This window comes from Mobula hypostoma, chromosome 6 (assembly GCF_963921235.1).
Source record: "Mobula hypostoma chromosome 6, sMobHyp1.1, whole genome shotgun sequence".
Lineage (NCBI taxonomy): Eukaryota > Metazoa > Chordata > Chondrichthyes > Myliobatiformes > Myliobatidae > Mobula > Mobula hypostoma.
The window spans coordinates 116376768-116396910 of NC_086102.1; the positions used below are offsets into that span (position 1 = coordinate 116376768).

The 20143-nt window shown below is 46.7% G+C and overlaps 1 protein-coding gene across 5 annotated transcripts in view; it reads left to right on the forward strand.

Moving 5' to 3' along the window:
- igf2bp2a (insulin-like growth factor 2 mRNA binding protein 2a) overlaps positions 1-20143 on the forward strand; it is a 163145-nt gene that overhangs the window by 106719 nt on the left and 36283 nt on the right. For 3 of the 5 annotated variants that reach the window (XM_063051532.1, XM_063051534.1, XM_063051537.1), the window contains exons 7-10: positions 830-964; positions 2687-2812; positions 3775-3910; positions 18725-18847. In XM_063051532.1, coding sequence (XP_062907602.1) covers positions 830-964; positions 2687-2812; positions 3775-3910; positions 18725-18847 — 520 coding nt within the window. The remainder of the gene's footprint in view (positions 1-829; positions 965-2686; positions 2813-3774; positions 3911-18724; positions 18848-20143) is intronic. The other 2 variants (XM_063051533.1, XM_063051536.1) reach the window with 1 other exon arrangement.

Consider the following 20143-nt stretch of genomic DNA (forward strand, 5'->3'; position numbering starts at 1 on the left):
CCCCCCCCTCCCCCCCACCAAGCAAGAGTGAGGGGGGGTGGGTTGCTTCCTGTTGGATGGGTTTGATTGGAGTGGATGCAGCTCTGTGGTTGGGTGAGGGTGAAGAAGGCTGCCTTCCCCTTGAGTTGAGTTCCTGTTGGCCTGTGGTGGAGTGTATCATACTACCTATTAGGAGGGGATGGGGGTTAGTGTTGTACTCCCTGTTGTTTGTGGAAGCTGAGATCTCGTCCCCTCCCCCGCACACCTGTTGGGTGGTGGGACCACTGCTCCTAAACGAATATTGGTCCTCCTTGGGATTCCAGTTGGGTTGGGTGAGGTCTGAGGCCCTTGGGTTGTTAACAGGCCATGCTTTCCGGTGGCTGGAGAGGTTTGGTTTGGGGACCCCTCTGGGTGAGGCCAGGCTCTGCTCTCGACCAGGGAGAGAGGCGATGAGCTGACTGCTGGGCTGGAGGTGTGTGGAGTTGCTGTTGGGGCTGCAGTTGGTGGAGTTGCTACGGTCTCACCATTGGATCAATGGAGGGTTATTGGGCAGCACGTGAGGGATTCATATTTGGGTGTGAAATTGGAGATCACTGTCGAGAGGGATCTGGTTGCCCTTTGGTGTGGGATCTCACCCCAGGCAGAGTTTTGAGCCAAGACCACAGACTAAGGCCTTGGGATACCCTGATGTCCCACTCGACTGTGTTTCGAAGGTGTTACTGTTGGTGATGGTCTTCTGGTGTCCCTCAGCAACCCCGCCCTCGATGCTGACTCTGGCCCACTCTTTATTCTCTCTCTCCTTGCCCCTCCTCCTCTCCTCCCCCTTTTCCCTTCCATCTTTTCTCTCTAGGGTGGACATCCATCGGAAGGAGAATGCAGGCGCAGCGGAGAAGCCCATCACCATCCATTCCACAGCCGGAGGATGCACTGCAGCCTGCCAGATGATCCTGGAGATCATGCACAAGGAGGCTCAGGACACCAAATTGTAAGTTCCTGCACCCCAGCTCGCTCTGTCTCGCTGTCACTCTCTGCCGTTTGTGGATTCCATCCTCCTCCACCCTTCCCCGGCAGGAACCTCTCGTTCTCTTGCGTTCTCTCTGGTTCTCTCTTTCTCGCCCTTTATTCTCATGAGACAGCAATGGCTGCCGGCACTCGACCGCCACAGCCCGTGAGCACGAAGCTGCGGTTGGTCTGTGTTTCAACGCCAAGGGAGAGCGGACCCGAATCATCCTTCTCCCCCACTCTCTCTCTCTGTCCCTCTATCTGAGCTGTAAGCTGCCCACAAAATGTTGCCACCTACATTTATCTCTCCCGTTCTCAGGTTTTATTTTGTATTTGCACAGTTTGCCTTCCCTCTGTACGTCGGTCGTTTGCCAGTCTTTGTTTGTGTGTAGTTCTTTGTAAAATTCCATTGTATTTCTTTCCTTCAAATAATAAGGTGATTGGAGGAAAGTATAGGGAGATGTCACAGGTGAGTTTATACAGGGTGATGGGTATAGAGGGATGTCAGAGGTGAGTTTATACAGGGTGGTGGGTATAGGGGATGTCAGAGGTGAGTTCTTTATACAGGGTGATGGGTACAGGGGGATGTCAGAGGTGAGTTTATACAGGGTGGTGGGTATAGAGGGATGTCAGAGGTGAGTTTATACAGGGTGGTGGGTATAGAGGGATGTCAGAGGTGAGTTCTTTATACAGAGTGGTGGGTATAGGGGGATGTCAGAGGTGAGTTTATACAGGGTGGTGGTTACAGGAGGATGTCAGAGGTGAGTTTATACAGGGTGGTGGTTACAGGAGGATGTCAGAGGTGAGTTGTTTATACAGGGTGGTGGGTACAGGGGGATGTCAGAGGTGAGTTCTTTATACAGAGAGGTGGGTATAGGGGGATGTCAAAGGTGAGTTCTTTATGCAGAGTGGTGGGTATAGGGGATGTCAGAGGTGAGTTTATACAGGGCGGTGGTTATAGGGGGATGTCAAAGGTGAGTTCTTTATACAGAGTGGTGGGTATAGGGGGATGTCAGAGGTGAGTTCTTTATACAGGGTAGTGGTTATAGGGGGATGTCAGAGGTGAGTTCTTTATACAGGGTGATGGGTATGGGAGATGTCAGAGGTAAGTTCTTTATACAGGGTGGTGGGTGCTTGGAGCATCAGGGAGATTTAAGAAACTCTTAGGTAGGCACGTGGATGATAGAAAAATGAAGGATTGAGTTGGAAAGAAGGGTTAGATTGATCTTAGTATGGGTTTAAGAAGTAGGTACAACATTGTTGGCTAAAGGGTTGTACTATACTGTGATGTTCTATATTAAATGCCTGCAAGAAAATGATTCTCAAGATAGTATATGGTGACATATATATACTTAAGTACATTGAACTTTTGAAATCTGAACTTCCCTTCCTACTGACTCCTCTCTGCTCTGCAAGACCACAGACTCGGGCAGAGGCAGTATGGCTTTGCACGGAGTACAGCTTCTCGCCCAACCCCGTCAGGGATTGCTGAGGCAGGGACAGCTGACACTGGATGTAAGCGAAGTTCCTCTACACGGCCATGTTGCAGATATCCAGGAGCAGGGAATGCAGACAGTCAGGTGCACACCTTCTGCACTGGAGCCGGGCTCCAGAAGATCAGATACAGCCCAGTAGTGCTGACTTGAGTTGTGGAGTGTGCGAGCGAGGCAGTGGCCCGTGTGTGTAACGCCTGTCTCTGTCTCAGCAGCACCGAGGAGATCCCGCTGAAGATCCTCGCTCACGACAGCTTTGTGGGCCGGCTCATCGGCAAGGAGGGTCGCAACCTGAAGAAGATAGAGCAGGAGACGGGCACCAAGATCACCATCTCCTCGTGAGTTGGGCCGAGGCTCTGGGGCTGGGTGGTGGGCTACCTCGGCCCAAGCTGGGGAAAGGCCGAACCTGAGTACAAATCACGGTGGCGTGGCGGTTGGCATAACACTATTAAAACGCCAGTCGTGAGGCTGGGCTTCAATTTCGGCCACTGTCGGTAAGGAGTTTTTATGTTCTGCCTGTGATCGCGTAGTCCTACGGGTGCTCCAGTTTCCCCCCACAGTCCAGAGAACGAACGGTTAGGGCCAGTGAGCTGTGGGCTTGCTATGTTTCCACCGGAAACACGCCAACACGTGGGCTCCCCAGCACAATCCTCGCTGATTTGATTTGCTGCAAACAACGTATTTCACTGCACGTTTCGATGTACATGTGACAAAGCTAATCTGTAATCTTTCAACGAAACATCTCCCTGTATCTCAGTTTATGACGATAATAAACCACTATGACAGTCGCCAAGCGAGTGGTTGTGGGGAAATCTGGAGGCTCACCCAGTTATCGGGTACACTGTGGTCTTCATCGCTGTGTCCTCAACAAACACCACTGGGAGTGGAAACAGGCCAGCTCTGCCTTTAATCCACCCCCAACAAATACTCACCCTGCCCAACCCACCTTTACCTTTAAGCTTGGGATTAGGCAGGGTCTGTCTGGCCCCTGTCCCTCCACTGGAATGATGGGGTGCGTTGAGCTTTGAGGAAAGAACTTCAAGGCATCAACACTGGGAGAATACCCGTGGGGAGGGTCATTCTGACAGCAGCAGCGTGAGCATAGCCTTCCTCAACTGTGTAACGCTGCCGAATTCAGCCCAGTCCCCCCAGACTCCACCCACCACCACCCCCCCACCTCCACCTTCCACTGTGCCCACATACCCCGCCGCAGGGCAGCACTCTTACAGCCCGGGGGGGGGGGGGTGGTCTCGTAATCGGAAATGTTTATGTACTAACGCTGCGTCCCGTGCTTTGGCAGGTTACACGACCTGACGCTGTACAACCCAGAGAGAACCATCACGGTGAAGGGGAGCATTGAGGCCTGTTCCAAAGCCCAGGCGGAGATCATGAAGAAGCTCAGAGAGGCATACGAGAACGACCTCGCCGCCCTGAATGTGAGTTCCGCGCACGGGGGGCGGGGGGGGCACGGGCTTCGCTGAGGACACCCTTCCCTTGTGCCAAGAATGTATTGCCAGGCATTGTGGTGAGGCAAATAGAGGGGCACTTGAGGGGCTTTTAGATGGGCGCAGGAATGTGATCGCGATGGGAGGACGTGGATTGTGTAGCAAGATGGGCTGGGGTTGGTTTAGTCAGCACCCAGCAACCTATATCTCGGTGTTTACCCATGCACAGGCTCCTGAGTGTTAGTGTGGAGCCTGGTGACGTTTGCTCCCTGAGACCTGTGTGGGTCACCAGTGAAAGTCTGGTTTGTGGTCGTACGCACAAGTATATGTGTGCACAGGTTCACTGAAACAGCGTCGCAGGCACGGAGCATCAGATCAGCAGCTTTCATAAGAAAAAACAAAACCAAGCAACACATTACACAAAGTCTTAACAAGAACACAATTACAACAAAAATAGTCCATTGTAGTGCTGAGTAGTCGGTATTGGTAAAGTTGCTATACTGAGTCATGCAGGTTGGTTCAAGAAATGAATGGTTGAAGGGAAGTAGCTGTTCTTGAACCTGAAGAGGTGGGAGTTCAGCATTCTCTATCTACTGCCTGATCTGATGGTAGCTGTGAGTCGATTTTTGATGATGGATGCTACCTTCTTGAGGCAGCACCTCATGTAGATAACTGCGAAGGTGGGAAGGTTCAGAACCACTTGCTTCCAGACCTCGTCAATATCTGCTCTAATCTTGCTGGAGGATATGTGTTCTGGTGAGATTCATCTCACATCGAGGCAGAATGTGATCAGGGAGCTGTGGTGATATGGGGGTGATCTCCGATACTGAGGGTCCAGAGCACGTTCAGGTTCCAGTTTAATTGTCATTCAACCACAAACAACACAGCCAAACCAAACAGCTTTTCTCCAGGGCCAAGGTGCAACACAGAGTACCGACAGTTACACACAGCACTCATCACACATAAAGTTACATAAAGAAACTAAAGCACATGAAGAAAAATATAGCCACAAAAATATTTTAAAATATTTATATAATCTGAGTCCCTGAGTGTCGTGGCCTGTAGATTGATGTCCTGGATGGATACTATCCTGGAGCCATGTCTCTGCAAGAACAAGCCCACAGCAGTTCCTCATCTCCCGCAAGTGCGCCACAGATGAACACAGTTCAGCTTGTATTTCACTGAGTGAACACTGGGGGGCAGCACTGTTGGGAGGGGCCAGCCCCTCAACCCAGAGCAGAATCCATCAGCGCACAGCCAGTTTGGGCATCCTTTTCCCAACAGACAACCGACCGCCAGCCAGCAATGGAGGCCATGCAGCTCCCTCACTCTCGATCTTGCCAGTGATCCAGTGAATCAGACTTTCAGTATTCTACATTACCAATGTCCAAACAGGGTTTTGTGATCATAGAAAAGTCATGAAGAATGAACAATTACACCTTTGTTTGGACCCAAAGAAGCCAGTGTGAACAAGCACGTCGCCATCTTACTGAATGAGAAGTATCCCGGGATTAAAAGGGTTAATGCATGAGGAGCATTTGACGGCTCTGGGCCTGTACTCACCGGAGTTTAGAAGAGTGGGGGGTGGGGGGGTTCTCATTGAAACCTATCAGATATTAAATAGTCTAGATAGAGTGGACATGGGGAGGATGTTTCCAAAAGTGGGGGAGTCCAGGACCAGAGGGCACAGCCTCAGAATACAATGACATCCCTTTAGAACAGAGATGTGAAGGAATTTCCTTAGCCAGAGGTTCGTGAATCTGCAGTTCATTGCCACAGACAGCTGTGTGGCTTAGTCATTGGGTATAATTAATGCAGAAGTTGGTGGGTTCTGAATTAATCAGGGCGTCAAAGGTTACAGCTGCTGGCGTGTGGCCAAGTGGTTAAGGCGTCGGTCTAGTGATCTGAAGGTCGCTAGTTCAAGCCTCAGCTGAGGCAGCGTGTTGTTTCCTTGAGCAAGGCACTTAACCACACATTGCTCTGCGACGACACCAGTGCCAAACTGTATCGGCCCTAGTGCCCTTCCCTTGGACAACATCGGTGGTGTGGAGAGGGGAGACTTGCAGCATGGCTGACTGCCGGTCTTCCATATAACCTTGCCCAGGCCAGCGCCCTGGAAACCCACCAAGGCGCAAATCCATGGTCTCACGAGACTAATAGATGCCTATACAAAGGTTACCGGGAGAAGGTAGGAGAATGGTATTGAGAGGTAAAATGAATCAGTCGTGATGGAATGGCAGAGCAGACTCAATGGGCTGAATGGCCTAATTCTGCTCCTGTGTCTTGTGGTTTACGGTACGTGTTGCCTTTGCTGGTGAAGGTCGTGGATCTGGGACGGATGCTGGAACAGGCTGAGTGACTCAGTACACTTTGTTGATGGTGCACACCGCGGTCTCTCTGCCGGTTGTGGAAGGAGCACAGCACAGGAACAGACGATTTGGCCCACAGTGTTGTGCCAGACTAATTAAATTAGTACTCGGATGTCAAAGTAAACCTGTTGCTTCCATTTACATGATGTCCATATCCTTCCATTTCCTGCTTCCATTTGCCTGTCTAAGAGCTGCTTGAAAGCCTCCCTTGTATTTGCCTCCAGCACCGCCCCGGGCAGAACATTGCAGGCACTCATCACTGCGAAACAAAATACGCTCAGCACATCTACTTTCAGCTCTCCCACCCCTCAAAGTGCTTGGCCCCTTTTATTAGACATATCAACCCTGGGAGAAAGATGCTGGCTGTCTATACCAATCATAGTCTTCTCAATCTCATATCAAACCTGCACTCAGCCTCTGCTGGACCAAGAGAAAACAACCCAGGCTTGTCCAGCCTCTCCTTGCAGCAGATGCCTTTGAAATCCAGGCAGCATCCTGGTAAGTCTCTTTTGCCTCCACGCCCTTCCCATAACGGGGCAACCAGAACTGAATGCAGGTTCCTCCAGACGCAGCCAAACTTGAGTTTTATAAGTAACTTTTCAACTCCTGCACTCAGTTCCTCAACAAATAAATGCCAGTCATACACCTTTCTTTGCCAGCAGGTCAACTTGTGTCGCCACTTTGACCTGGACCCCAAGATCCCTCTGCATGTCAAACTGTTAAGGGTTTTGCCACTAACAGTGAACTGTTCCTTTACATTTGATCTCCCAAAGTGCAACACTACACATTTGGCCGAGTTAATCTCCATCTGCTTTTTCTCCGCCCGTATCTACAACTGATTAATATCCCTCTGTATCCTTTGCCAGCCTTCTACATTGTCTAGAATATCAATCCTTTCGTATCATCTGCAAAATTGCTAACCCACCCATCTACATTTTTATTGTTAGACGCTGATGTTTTTGATCCAAGGATCTTCAGGTGTCAAGAATGAGGCATAAACTTGTTACTTAAGAGAACAGAGGGATGGTGGGGGGGGTGGGGGGCAGGAAAGAGACCAAGATAACGTGGTTTAGCCACCGTGTATGAATTTATTAACAGCCGTGAATACCATTCAAATGTGGTAGAATTAACCAATACAGCCGCAATTTAAATAATATCCAAGAAGTTTTCGGAATGATATGATACAGAAGAACTGTAACCAGTAGGAAACACACTAAGTAGTTACATGTATATAGGTAATTGTATAAAATATAAACAAACATAAAAAAACATTATAAGGAAAATAATGATACAGTTTAATCCAACATCCCCCACCCCCTTTGATTACAAATCACATGTTTAGAATCATTACATCTGAAAATTCAGAGGCAGAAGAACTGGTGGCATCGACAGTACATTAAAATAATCAAAAAAATTCACCTAAGATGGAAATATCAGAGTATTCATAGGCTTATGTCATTGCTAGGTAGATTGGTTTTGTTAAGTAGGGACACTTGTGTGAGTTTGAACTTGTCTATTAATGATTGCCCTTGTACAAGTTTAAAAAAAAGATGGCAATTATGATAAGCCAAATCAGGACAAATATTATGACTCATAATATTGAGTTCAGCTTCCTGGACTTAAATGAAGAAATGCCATCCATCAGATTAACAACACACACATAATGCTGGAGGAACTCAGTGTTTTGCTTTGATTTCCAGTGTCTACAGATTTTCTCGTGTTTGCTATCCATCGGGTTGATGTATTTCAGCTGTTTCATTGTGAATGTGATCAGCCAAAGCAGTTACTGTATGCCTTCAGACTTGTCAGGTTACGCCAGTACAACATTCCCTGTCTATAACTGCCCCCTCCCCCCCCATTAACTGCTAAGAGAAGATCTAATGCCTTACGGTTTTGAAAAACCATCTTACGCATGGCGACCATTTCTGTTGTTACCTTAGCAACATACTCAAAATGCTGGAGGAACTCAGCAGGTCAGGCAGCATTTTGTGTGTGTTGCTTTGGATTTCCAGGATCTGCAGAATTCCTTGTGTTTATATGAATGTTGTTATCGTTCCCAAGGCTTCAGCAGTGTCATTGGTTACTCTAAGGCTGCAGCAAGATTTTAAATCTCTCTTAGACTCCTTGCAAAACTATGAAGTGGAAATAAAATTGATGCAAAGCAAACTGCTCATGAAAATGTCTCGTTTACTTCTAGACTCGGTGTAAAGATAAAGTCTGTGTATGTCTCATAGCAAGAAAGCCATAACCCAAATAACAAGATCCCAACCAGTTACATGGAGGAGAGATAGAAGACCCGTTTTGTGACATAAAGTATATATTATTCCATACTCAGGATCAAAATCTATTTAATATCACCAGCATGTCATGAAATTTGCTGTTATGTGGCAGCAGTACATTGCAATACATAATAATAAACAAATTTACAGGATATATATAAAGAAGCTAATTTTAAATAAATAGTGCAAAAAGAGAAAGGAAAAGTAGTGAGGTGGTGTTCACGGTTCCACGTCCATTCAGAAATCAGATGGCAGAGGGGAAGAAGCTGGTCCTGAATCACTGAGTGTGTGTATCATTAGGCTTCTGTACCTCCTACCTGATGATAGCAATGAGCAGGGGGCCCGTCCTCAAAGATGGATGCTGCCTTTTGAGGTATTGCTGCTTGAAGATGTTCTGCATGCTGGGGAGGCTAGTGCCCATGATGCAGCTGGCTGAGTTTACAACTTTCTGCAGCTTATTTTGTTCCTGTGCAGTGGCCCCTCCATAGCAGACGGTGCAGCCAGTTAGAATGCTCTCCATGGTACATCTGTAGAAATTTGTGAGTGTCCTTGGTGACTTGCTAATTCTCCTCAAACCCCTAATGAAATATAGCCGCTGCCGTGCCTCCCTTTGTAACGCTGGGCCCAGGATAGAGCTTCAGAGAGATTGACACCCAGGAACTTGAAATTACTTACCCTTTCCACCACTGATGCCGCGAGGAGGACTGGTGACTGTTTCCTCGTCTTACCCTTTCTGAAGTCCACAATCAATTTTTTGGTCTTACTGACAGTGAGTGTGAGGTTGTTGCTGCAGCACCACTCAACCAGCTGATTTATATCTCTCCTGTACACCATCTCGACACCATCTGAAACTCTGCCCACAGTTGTTCCATCGTCATCAAGTGTGTGGTTGGCTATTTCTTCATATTTGTCAGGAACTTTTTATGATGGATATTGTCAATAAAAATTCTGGAGTCATTACCACAACATAAAGTAAAATTTCATATAAATTATATCTTACTGAAATAGTACTTTCTGAACTCAACAAAAGGTAGCTTTTATAGTGAACACATGAAAAGATTTTATACTTTATTGTTGCCAAACAATTGATACTAGAACACACAATCATCACAACCATATTTGATTCTGCGCTTCCTGCTCCCTGGATTATAAATCAATAGTAAATATTAAAAATTTAAATTATAAATCATAAATTGAAAATAGAAAACTGGAAAGTAAGGTGCAAAAAAAAACCGAGAGGCAGGTCCGGATATTTGGAGGGTATGGCCCAGATCCGGGTCATTTAATTGGTTTGTCATGAACATTAGATGCAGATATGAAGATATCCCAGGAGAAGACGTGTGTAGGGTCAGAAATGATATGATCCCCTAAATCATGCTGGTTATATTTTCGTAACTGATCCAGTTCCAGGCAGTATGTGGGAGGGCATGATCATCCAATATTTATGTCTCCCCTGAGAATAATGACTCACAGGCATAACGTCAGTATCACCATTACTGGATTGTGATCATGAACTTTGCTTAAGAAAGAGGGCACATGTTTGTTCTGGGTGTGAGCACAGGTGAACATTTTGAAGTGTGTGGTATATATAGCTAGAGGCATTAGCACCACCAGCCAATCCAAGTGATACCTGCAAGTATAGATTATGAGTCATCTCAATTGGCAGAAATATAACAAGAGCATATAATATTAGAATAAACTCCATAATGTCCAGTAGTTGTTGACTTTGTTCTTGCTTGTTAGTGACAGTATTCTGGCTTGGTAGTGATTTGCTTACTGTAGCCCACCGCTGAGTCAGGGGTTACTAGCAGATTAACCACTTGTTAATGGCTTGTTGTCCATTTGCAGGGGTTAGCACGTAGCCACTTACTTTTACCTTCTGCTTTCACCGCCAAGTTAGAAACCAGCAGCACTTGATAAGGGTCTTTCCATCCAGCTCCCAGTGGTTCCTTAGGGGTTTTCAAATCGGGACTCACTCACCAGGAATCAGGGTGTGTCCTCCTCCTGTTAGATCACTCCAAGTGGCAGAAACATGTTGAGAAGCAGACAGTACAGGTTTGGTTAATTTTACACAATAGTTAATTAAAGTGTCTGCCATAATGTGTAAGTGAGTGTCTCTGAGATTAGGAGCTCTCGGCAGTGACAGATGCCCTGTTGCTAACTTCGAGTGGACTTGTGTTTGAGGTTGCTATGATACTACACAAGACCAGAGGAATAGTCGTAGGCCATGGTACTCCTTCCTTGTGATACTTAGTCATCATTGTTTGATGATTCCAATCATTCGTTCGACTTGTCCTGACTCCAATTCTGATTCCTGGTTCGTCTGACTTGGTTACTAACTCGGCAGTGAAAGCAGAAGGTAAAAGAGAGTGGATACACACTGCATTGAATGAAAAGACTATTCAATGTCGACGTAATTCCTGGCAAACACTCCCAATGAAATGTGTTCCTTGGTCAGAATCGATGTGACAGGGCAATCCTCACCTAGGAGTATAGTCCTTGATCATTGTTTTTGCTGTGTGTGTGGTAGTGCCTTTCCTTGCTGGAATAGCTTCCACTCATCTCCAAAGCTTGCCCACTATTACCAGTACATATACACAGACATCCCACCTCTCCTGGAAGTTCCGGGAGTCTCCCGCATACTAATAGCGCCACCCTGATGCCCGCAAATTATATACAATATCCCGGAAATCAATTTTTTTAAGAGCGTGAGAGGGAGCGAGCGCGTGCAAGAGAGAGAGAAAGCGTGCGCCATGGGAGAGTGTTCCAAAAAAAGGAATTATAAAATGTACGTCACCCCAGACTACCCTAAAGTGTACTCCTGCCTAATAGGGGTCAAAAATAATGACAGTGTTGCTCGCTGCACTGTTTGCAACAGTGACTTTTCTGTTTGCCCATGGTGGGTTAAGACTGTAAAAGACGTGTTGAGGTGAGTTTAACAGGTGTCATTTGTTCATTAGCATAGCTAACGTTATTTAAACTAGCTGGCTGGCTGGCTGCTAAGGAGCTACTCAATTGCAGACATCCCACCTCTCCCGGAAGTTCCGGGAGTCTCCTGCAAATTAATGGTGCTACCTCCCTGAAATGAGTTTTTGCAGGGTGGGATGTCTGTGTACATATCCTTGACACTTTGGCAAAGTAAAGCAGTCCACTTGTAGGTGTGAAGATGGACCAGGTGGGGCAGGAGCGCTCAATTGTGGAAGCTTCTCCACTGCTCCAGAATTTGTTTTCTGGCACGTCATGCATCTTCCAAACATTTGTCAAGCTTGTGCCCTAAACTTTGGATTCCACCACCACTGGGAGAATCTGCTGATCATCTTTTCTACTCCAATGTGTCCTAGGCAGTGTTACTTCTGTGCCAGATAAGGAAGCAACATAATTGGAGCTGCTAGTCTGTGACTGATGTGATAACTCCATGCTCCATCACTGTTTAATCTCCCACCATTCTCCATCCAGAACCACTTTTCTAGTTGGAGCATTGAGCTTGCATCTCTCTAATATCTTGTATGTTCGTTTCCATAATTTCAGTTGTCAGGTTCACTGCACATGTCTTCACTTAAACTTCTTTAACTACTTTTATTTATTTCACCCCTTGCCTTGTTGCCTTCTTTTGCAATTTTATTCACGAATGTATTTCCACTGCTTTCCATTGTAATCATTTTGGAGTGAATTTTACATTTTAATACAGCAACTTCTAACCACAGTTGTCTGACATCCTTGAGTTCTCGTAGTAGTTATCTGTTCTTGATTGGGTTCCTTCAGCCATAAGAAATTCCCCTGGTCTCCATAAGTTTCCAAAATCATGAACAACTCCAAAAGCATATTGATAATCCGGGTGAATATGAGCTGATCTTCTTTCTGCCACCTGACAGGCTTCAATCAGAGCTTTAAGTTCTGCCTCTTGCGCAAAGGTTCCAGGAGCCGTGCTTCCTGATGCCACCAATTCAGTTTCCGAAACAATGGCTCATCCAGCTATTCAAATTCATTCCTCAGTCGTTAAAGAGCCATCGGTGTACAGAATCAGATCTGGGTTCAATAGAGGCGTTTTCTTGTAATAATTTCCATCTTTATGGCATGTTATTATTCTTTCACAGTCATGGTCATCATAGTCTAACAAGAATTCAGCATATCCATTCCCAGTGAGCCAGTTAACATATGAGCCTTCTAGATTTTGTGCTATCAAGGCAAGCAAGGGCAGCAGGGAAAGGCTTAGTCATTTGTTTTTACTTCGACAACTCTTCCATTACATCCACATTGTTTGTTGGGAACATGTCATCAAATTAGGATCTCCCAACTTTTGCGAGGCCCAGGGTTGAACTTGCTATTGAGCTTGGTTCTGTTGTCCACCTTGTTTTCTATGCCAACAACTTCTAGCCCAAATGTCCGTCCCTGCCACTAAAGTGACATTTTGCTTTTGGGGATTGACCCCGCCGGTGTGGCTCGGGACTGTTGGGGATTGACCCCGCCGGTGTGGCTCGGGACTGTTGGGGATTGACCCCGCCGGTGTGGCTCGGGACTGTGATTGCACACGTTGGGTTCCAGTGAACTTCTGCTGCTTAATGCCTGTTGACTCATGGTCAATAGCTGTTGATCAACAGGTAACTAACCCACCTGCAATCATCTCACTTGGATTTCCGTAACTCGTTCTCCTTGTGTGGCGGCTTGCACTAGCTTACGACCTGAGAAAACCAACTTCATTCCGATTCAATTTTGTCAGCTTCACCGTTTTGGCAGTATCTGGTTTCAAGCCATCCATAAAAGCTGACTTCAGGGGACCATATGTTGGGTCCTCTATGTTATCTTCATTTACTCCCAGAACTCCTAAATAACTCAACCATACCGTCCTGTAGTACTTCTCATATTCAGAAACACCATCCAAAATCTTTTGCTTCAATAAGCCACTTTTCCTCCTATCAGTCTGTATTGGGGCATGTTCTCCCAATCGCCTCTTAACAGCGTTCCAACCATCTTCCCTGTTTTGTTTATCATCTCTCATGTTGTCCTCAACTCTACAATTCAATGTCTGATTTGCTGAGAAGACAACATAGTAGCCAAAATTTGGATGCTATCATATTGGTGCAGTTTTTTATACGTTCTTAATTTGTTGAAGCTCAGCTCAGGTCTTTAAACTTCCTTTTTTTTAAGGATGTGGAACAACTTTTAAACACTTATCAATCTTTTCTGGTTCAGGTGGTTGATTGGAAAACCATCTGTCCCCTTTTATAGATTCCTGCGTGTCTTCACTTCCCGGGTTTTTAATGGAGCAAGCTGCAAATCCTGTTGTCATTCTCACTTGAGTCACTAGAGGCCACCGTAGAGTCCGCGTCATGTCCGTGCTGTAGCTCCTCGGAGTTTGGGTGATGGCACTGTGTCGGAGGACTGCCCAACGTAGGGGGTGTTTCTCAAGTAGAGGCGTCACTGGCAGGACCGCCCACTTGAGGTCCCTGCTGAGCTTTCTCATACTGCTTCAGTTTGCTTCTTAGCTCCGTACAATGCACTTCCATTCAATTGTACTTAACATGTTTTTTCACCCGTTACTGCAAAAATTGTGCTGCTTAGACATTTTACTGTCTCTATCATAAACTCTTTTTGGTAGATTATCACAGGTTTCCCTTTCCTTTTCTAACTGAGCAGTTAACTTTTCCACTTGTTCAGTTACCTCTCAGATTCCGGTTCTCAAGCTGACCACATTAGCTTAAACTCACGGATCTGTTCTAACCCAACTGCTCGCGCTTTCCTAACTGTGATAATACTGCTACCGTCCAGCAGGTTTTTTTCCTTACTTGAAGGCATTCTCTGGATCTTATTCCAAGCTTTCTCAAAATCATGCAAGAGTCACATTTCATTAATCTTGTCAAATTGAAGCATTTTACTCAGGCAAGAACTCAAACCCTCAGTCGTCTGTTCACATGTATCAACTGGAGATTCAACGCCCCTTTTCTGTAACAGGCTTTAGCTATTGTCATAATTCGATCTCGTGTAGCATGTAATTTGTACGTACTCTTCATCACCTGGATTGCAATCAAAATACCATTGGGTTATTGGAAAGCAATCAAAGTATTATTTAGGATTGCAATAGGGATATTGTTCTAAGATTGTGATTGAACTTCTTTTTGAGCGTTGCAATCGAAATAGAATAGGATTGCAATTGATATTTCTGGTTTGCAAATGACAATTTTTTCCACACCGGACTGCAATCAATATGTTTTTTTTAAAGCACTAGTATACGGTTGGTTCGTATGCATTTAGTTTGAGCAGTGCTGATTTTTTTTTTTCAGAGCAGCAAGTACAATAGTTTTCCTTTGCAACACGCACCACATCTGCAGGCTTTCTCTTGTTTGTGATAGTTTTCCTTTGCCCTTAAACTTACATTAGATGGAGTGTGAAACAAGAACTTGGTGATTTCTCAGACAATTTGTAAAATATAAGGACCTAGGTCTTACCTCCTTTTAAATTTGCCAGCCAAAAGTCTCTCCTTTGTCTGGACTTCCAAGTCCTTAAATCTTTGCAGCCAGCCTGTGGCTACTCCAGTGTTAGATGCTGATGTTTTTGATCCGAGATCTCAAAGAGTCAAAAATGCATTAAACTTGTTGCTTATGATTGTTTATTAGGGGTTAAAAGAAAAAAGGGATTGGGAAAAGCACAAGGTGAAAGAGCCTAGTAGTGAGAGAAGGCAAAGGAGTAGAGACCAAGACAATGTAGTGTAGCCTTCTTATACCAATTTGTTTACAGCAGTAAATACCACTCAAATTTTGTAGATAAAGTTAGCCCCTATTCAAAAAAAATGTGAGATCCACATTCAAGTAATGTGATACCCAAAAAGCTTCCAGAAGAACCGTAAGAAGAACATTCCTTCTCAAAAAACTTTCCTACCACTGACGTAAGACTCTTTATTTCCCTCTGTGAATAATGGAACTACGTTGGCTATTTGTCAGTCCTCTGGGATCTTGCTTGTAGCCAGGGAGGACATGAAGATACTGGTCAAAGCTGCAGAAATCTTATCTCTTGCCTTTCTAAATAACCTTGGGTATATCGCATCACATGCTAGGGGATTTGAGCCACTTGAATGTTCTTTAAAAGATCTAACACTACTTCCTCCTCCATCTGGAAATGCCCCAGAATGTTAGCACGCTTCACACTGTGAAGGCTTTGGGGACGGTGAGGGAACCTGTGGGAGGAGTGTGAGTGATGGGCAGGTGAAGTAGATGCAGGAAGGGAACAAGAGGATGATGGGGTGTTGGGACAGGTGTAGGAGGAACTGCACACATCAGGAGGAGAGAGAAAAGACATAGGGAGGGAAGGAGCAGTTTACTAGAGGATAGAGAATTCAATGTTCAGTGTCACCCCTCCTGATAAAGGGTCTCGGCCCAAAACAAATTGTGATTATCGCCCCTCCACCCCTAGATCCACCTATCACCTGCTAGCTCTTGCTGCGCCTCTTCGTACCCGCCATCTCTCCTTTGTCTTTCAGTCCACGTGAAGGATTTCAACCCAAAACCTCGATGACCCATTTCCCCACCCAAGACACTGCGTGAGCCACAGCACCTTGTGTGTTGCTCCAAATTCCAGCATCTGCAGTTCCTTGTGTCTCTGTTGTCCCATCAGCTTGGATGTGGAGAGCGCCCTCTGTTGGTTAGGGTGGAACCACCCAGACGTGTGCCTCAGTACAGATTTCCCCCGCTATCCGAAGGTAGAGCATTCCTATGAAACGGTTCGTAAACCGGAATGTCGTAAAGTGAGGAAGCAATTACCATTTATTCATATGGGAAAAATTTGTGAGCGTTCGCAGACCCAAAAATAACCTACCAAATCATGCCAAATAACACTTAAAACCTAAGATAACAGTAACATATGGTAAAAGCAGGAATGATATGATAAATACACATCCTATATAAAGTAGAAATACTCCTCTACAATCATTGCCTGCACTGTTCTCCGTAGGGAAAATCTCGTGCAAGCGCTGTTGGCAAAAACATGGTACAAGCGCTCTCCAGTAACCTTTAAGCTATGAAGTTGCCAAATCATACCAAATAACACATAAAAATGCACAGCCTATATAAAGTAGAAATAATGTATGTACAGTGTAGTATCACTTACGAGAATCGGGAAGACAGCGCCAAGCACACTGATGATGGTGTGTTAGGCTGAGTCGTCAGAGGTTGGGGTGGTGCAGTGGTCCCCACCCTCCAGGCAGCAAACCGATACCGATCTGCGAAGCCAGCAGTGGTACAGCAGTAACCGGGACGCACCCAGCACATCTTTAAGAAAAAAGTCAAAATAAACAAGCTAATCAATTAGGTGCCGCCTGGCACGTAAATGTCGGCCCAGATCAGAGGCGACGCAATCGACAATCACCTCTGATCTGGGCCGACATTTACGTGCCAGGCGGCACCTAATTAATTAGCTTGTTTATTTCGACTTTTTTTCTTGGAAAGATGTGCTGGGTGCGTCCCGGCTACCGCTGCATTCTCCACGAATTCGTATCTGTCCGCAGCCCAGGGGTTGTGGTGGTGGGACACTGAGATGCCGTCTATTTCCATCAGGGCAGGCAGGTTATCTTCTGCGTCTGCCTGCCTCAATGTTGAAGGTCGAGGTTTGTCGTTTGCTGTGGCTGACGTGGAACTGCTTGAAAAATGACAGCTTGCTTGACTGCTAGCCTCGCGCATTTTTCTATCATACAGTTCTTTGTAAGCACTCAAACCATCCTGCAAAATGCCCTAAACCGACGTACCCTTTCAAAATTAAAGTCGTACTTTATCATTGCAGTGAAAATCTCACTCAGTTGCTTCACGTTCAGTTCCTGGACGACTTCACTTTCGGTCCGTTCGCTACTGCATTTGGTTTCAATTGTTATCCTTTCCTCTTCCAATTGCATCAGCTCTTCATCTATCAGTTCTCGGTCATGAGATGCCAAAACTTCTTCAACATCATCTTCGTCAACTTCCACAAGCCAAACTCACTTTGTCCTTACTTCATTCACCAGGATCGCTTAATTATGTCTAGTTTTACGCTCAGTGTAACACCCTTACAAGCTCTTTTAGGCTTTTCCGATACCTTAGAACTCATCTTGCAAACGGCTGCTCACAGGCTCGTGTTTAAGCAATGCTGGCGAGAATGCAGTTCCGAATCTGGGGGAGAGCAGCTGCTCGGGGCGCGCGCTGCTTTTTTTCGTAACAGTGAAAACACCTTCTGTTAGCGAAAACAGGTAACTAATGTAGGTCTTTCGTAAAGCGAACGTTTGAAAAGCGGGCGACACCTGTATACGCACCCCTGACCCTTGCAGCAGCAGGGAACATGTGGGCACAGCTAAAATGCTATTGTGAAATCCAAACTCAGAAAGCGACACTCTCTTCGGTTTCCTCCTTTAAAGTGGTTTAAGGTTCACCCAGTTCCCTCGATGCCACAGACCGAAGGTCCAGCTGCTCTGGGTTTTGCTGTGGGCCCTGCGTGTCGGTCGGTGCGTTGGAGATCAGCAGCACTACCCGCTGCCGTCTCTGAGAGCGCTGGCGGCGGCTGTCTCGGTTTTACAGTAATGCCGGGGGTTGGTCAGCCGAGGGTTGGGTCACCAGCTCTGATGGCAGCGTCTGCCAGTTTGGTTGCACGATTCCGACTTAACTCCACTGGCCCCCGACCCAGTGGCTGCAGATGGGAAACCTGTCAGAGGTTTATCAGACCATGAGAGGTATAAGCAGAGCAGACAGCCGATATCTTCTCTCTGCCAATGTCTGATACTTTTGCATTTAAGGTGAGAGGGGGCAAGTTGAAAGGGAAGCTGTGGGGTGAGTTTGTATTCCGTCGCAGTTGTGGGTGACTGGTACACGCTGCCAAGGGTGCTGGTAGAGGCAGATGAGACGGGTGTTGGAGGCTTTTACATCGGAACGTGAATTTGCAGAGAAGGGACAGACACAGACATTGTATTGGTAAAAGGGATTAGTTCAGTAAAGCACTCAATTAGTTCAGCACAGCACTGTGGGCAGAAAGGCCTGCTCCTGCTTTATACTGTTCTGCATTCCCAAGTCAGGAATTGCTGCGAAGATTTGGGCTCCAGAAGAGGGAGGGACGGCGGGGGTGGGAGCTGGGGGCGGGGGGCAGGTGCGGTGGGACTCGGAGAATCACACTGCCAAAGCCTGACTCTGGTTCACCGACTACTCTTCCAGCAACAAGTCAACCTGATCCCGGGTCTGAACCTCAACGCTCTGGGAATCTTCTCGTCGGGAATGTCGGTCCTTCCGTCAGCAGGTCGGCCTCGAGGGGGTGGCAGCTCCTACAGCCCCTTTGTGGTGAGTTTGTAGTCGTGCGAGCCGGTGCTCCTTCCCGGTGGTTGGTGTCCTTGCGTAGCAATGGCAAGGTTGGGGTGCAGTACAGTGAAGGGTGGGTCTTCTGTCCCCTGCCCTCCCAGAATGGAGGTTTCCAACAACTACTGCCCCCCACCCCCGGGTTGAATTGGTAGTTCACATCCCTGGGGAGGGTCTCCCGTTCCCCCTCCTTTGGTGGGAAGCAGTCTCCCCCTCCTGCTGTTGGGACAGAGTCTCCCCTTGTACCTGGCCAGCCATTTGCCCAGCTCTGTGACAAGACCCAATGCTTGCATATTTTCAGGGCAGGATTGTCCCACTGCCTCCACAGCCCTCCCCCCCTGCCAGCCGCTCTGTGAGATGTCACTCTGAAAGGGTCTCCCAGAGATACAGGAGCAGCACCGAACCATTCGGCCCATCGAGTCTGCTCTATCATTCAATCGTGGCTGATGTGTCCTTCAGTCCTTTACCAATCGAGAAACTATGAATCTCTGCCTTCAGTGCACCCATTGACTTGGGCTCCCACCACCTTGTGTGACTATGAATTCTACAGATTTGTTAGCCTCTGCTTGGTGAAATCGGTGTAGTGTTTTTTTAAATTGATTCTATTGTAGTTCTTTGCTCTATTGTGAACGCCTGCAAAAATGAATCTCAGGTAGTATATGGTGATATATGCGTAGTTTGCTAATAAATTTACTTTGAACTTTGAAAGTCCATTTCATGCACGGCTTCTGGGCAGCATTGCTATTGTCCCTGTGACCCTCACCTCCAATCTCTTCCTCTGCAGGGGGAGTACTGGGTGCCCCCCCCGTTTCTCCAGGCCCTTCCTGCAGAGCAGATCCAATGAGGCAAATGGCCAAATTCCGCTCCTATGTCTGAAGTTCTCTGAGCCAGCCACACACGCACGCACGCATGCATCACCTTCTATCTCAGGAGCTGATCCACTGGAAGATCTCAGGAGCTGAGCAGCATCTGTGGAAAGGAAAGAATTGCTGATGTTCCAGGTCGAAACCCTGCACTAATTCCTCCCACTCCCCACACGTGTTGCTCAGCTCACTGAGCTCCTCGAGTAGGTTGTGTTTTGTGATGCACACTAAATGCTGGAGGAACTCAGCAGGTCAGGCAGCGTCTATGCAGAGGAATAAACAGTCGACGTTTCAGGCGGAGACCCTTCAGAAGGATGAAGATGAGGTCCCGATGAAAGCTCTCAGCTGTTAATGTTGACTGTTTATTCCTTTCCAAAGCTGCTTCCTGACGTGCTTAGTTGCTCCAGCATTTTGTGTG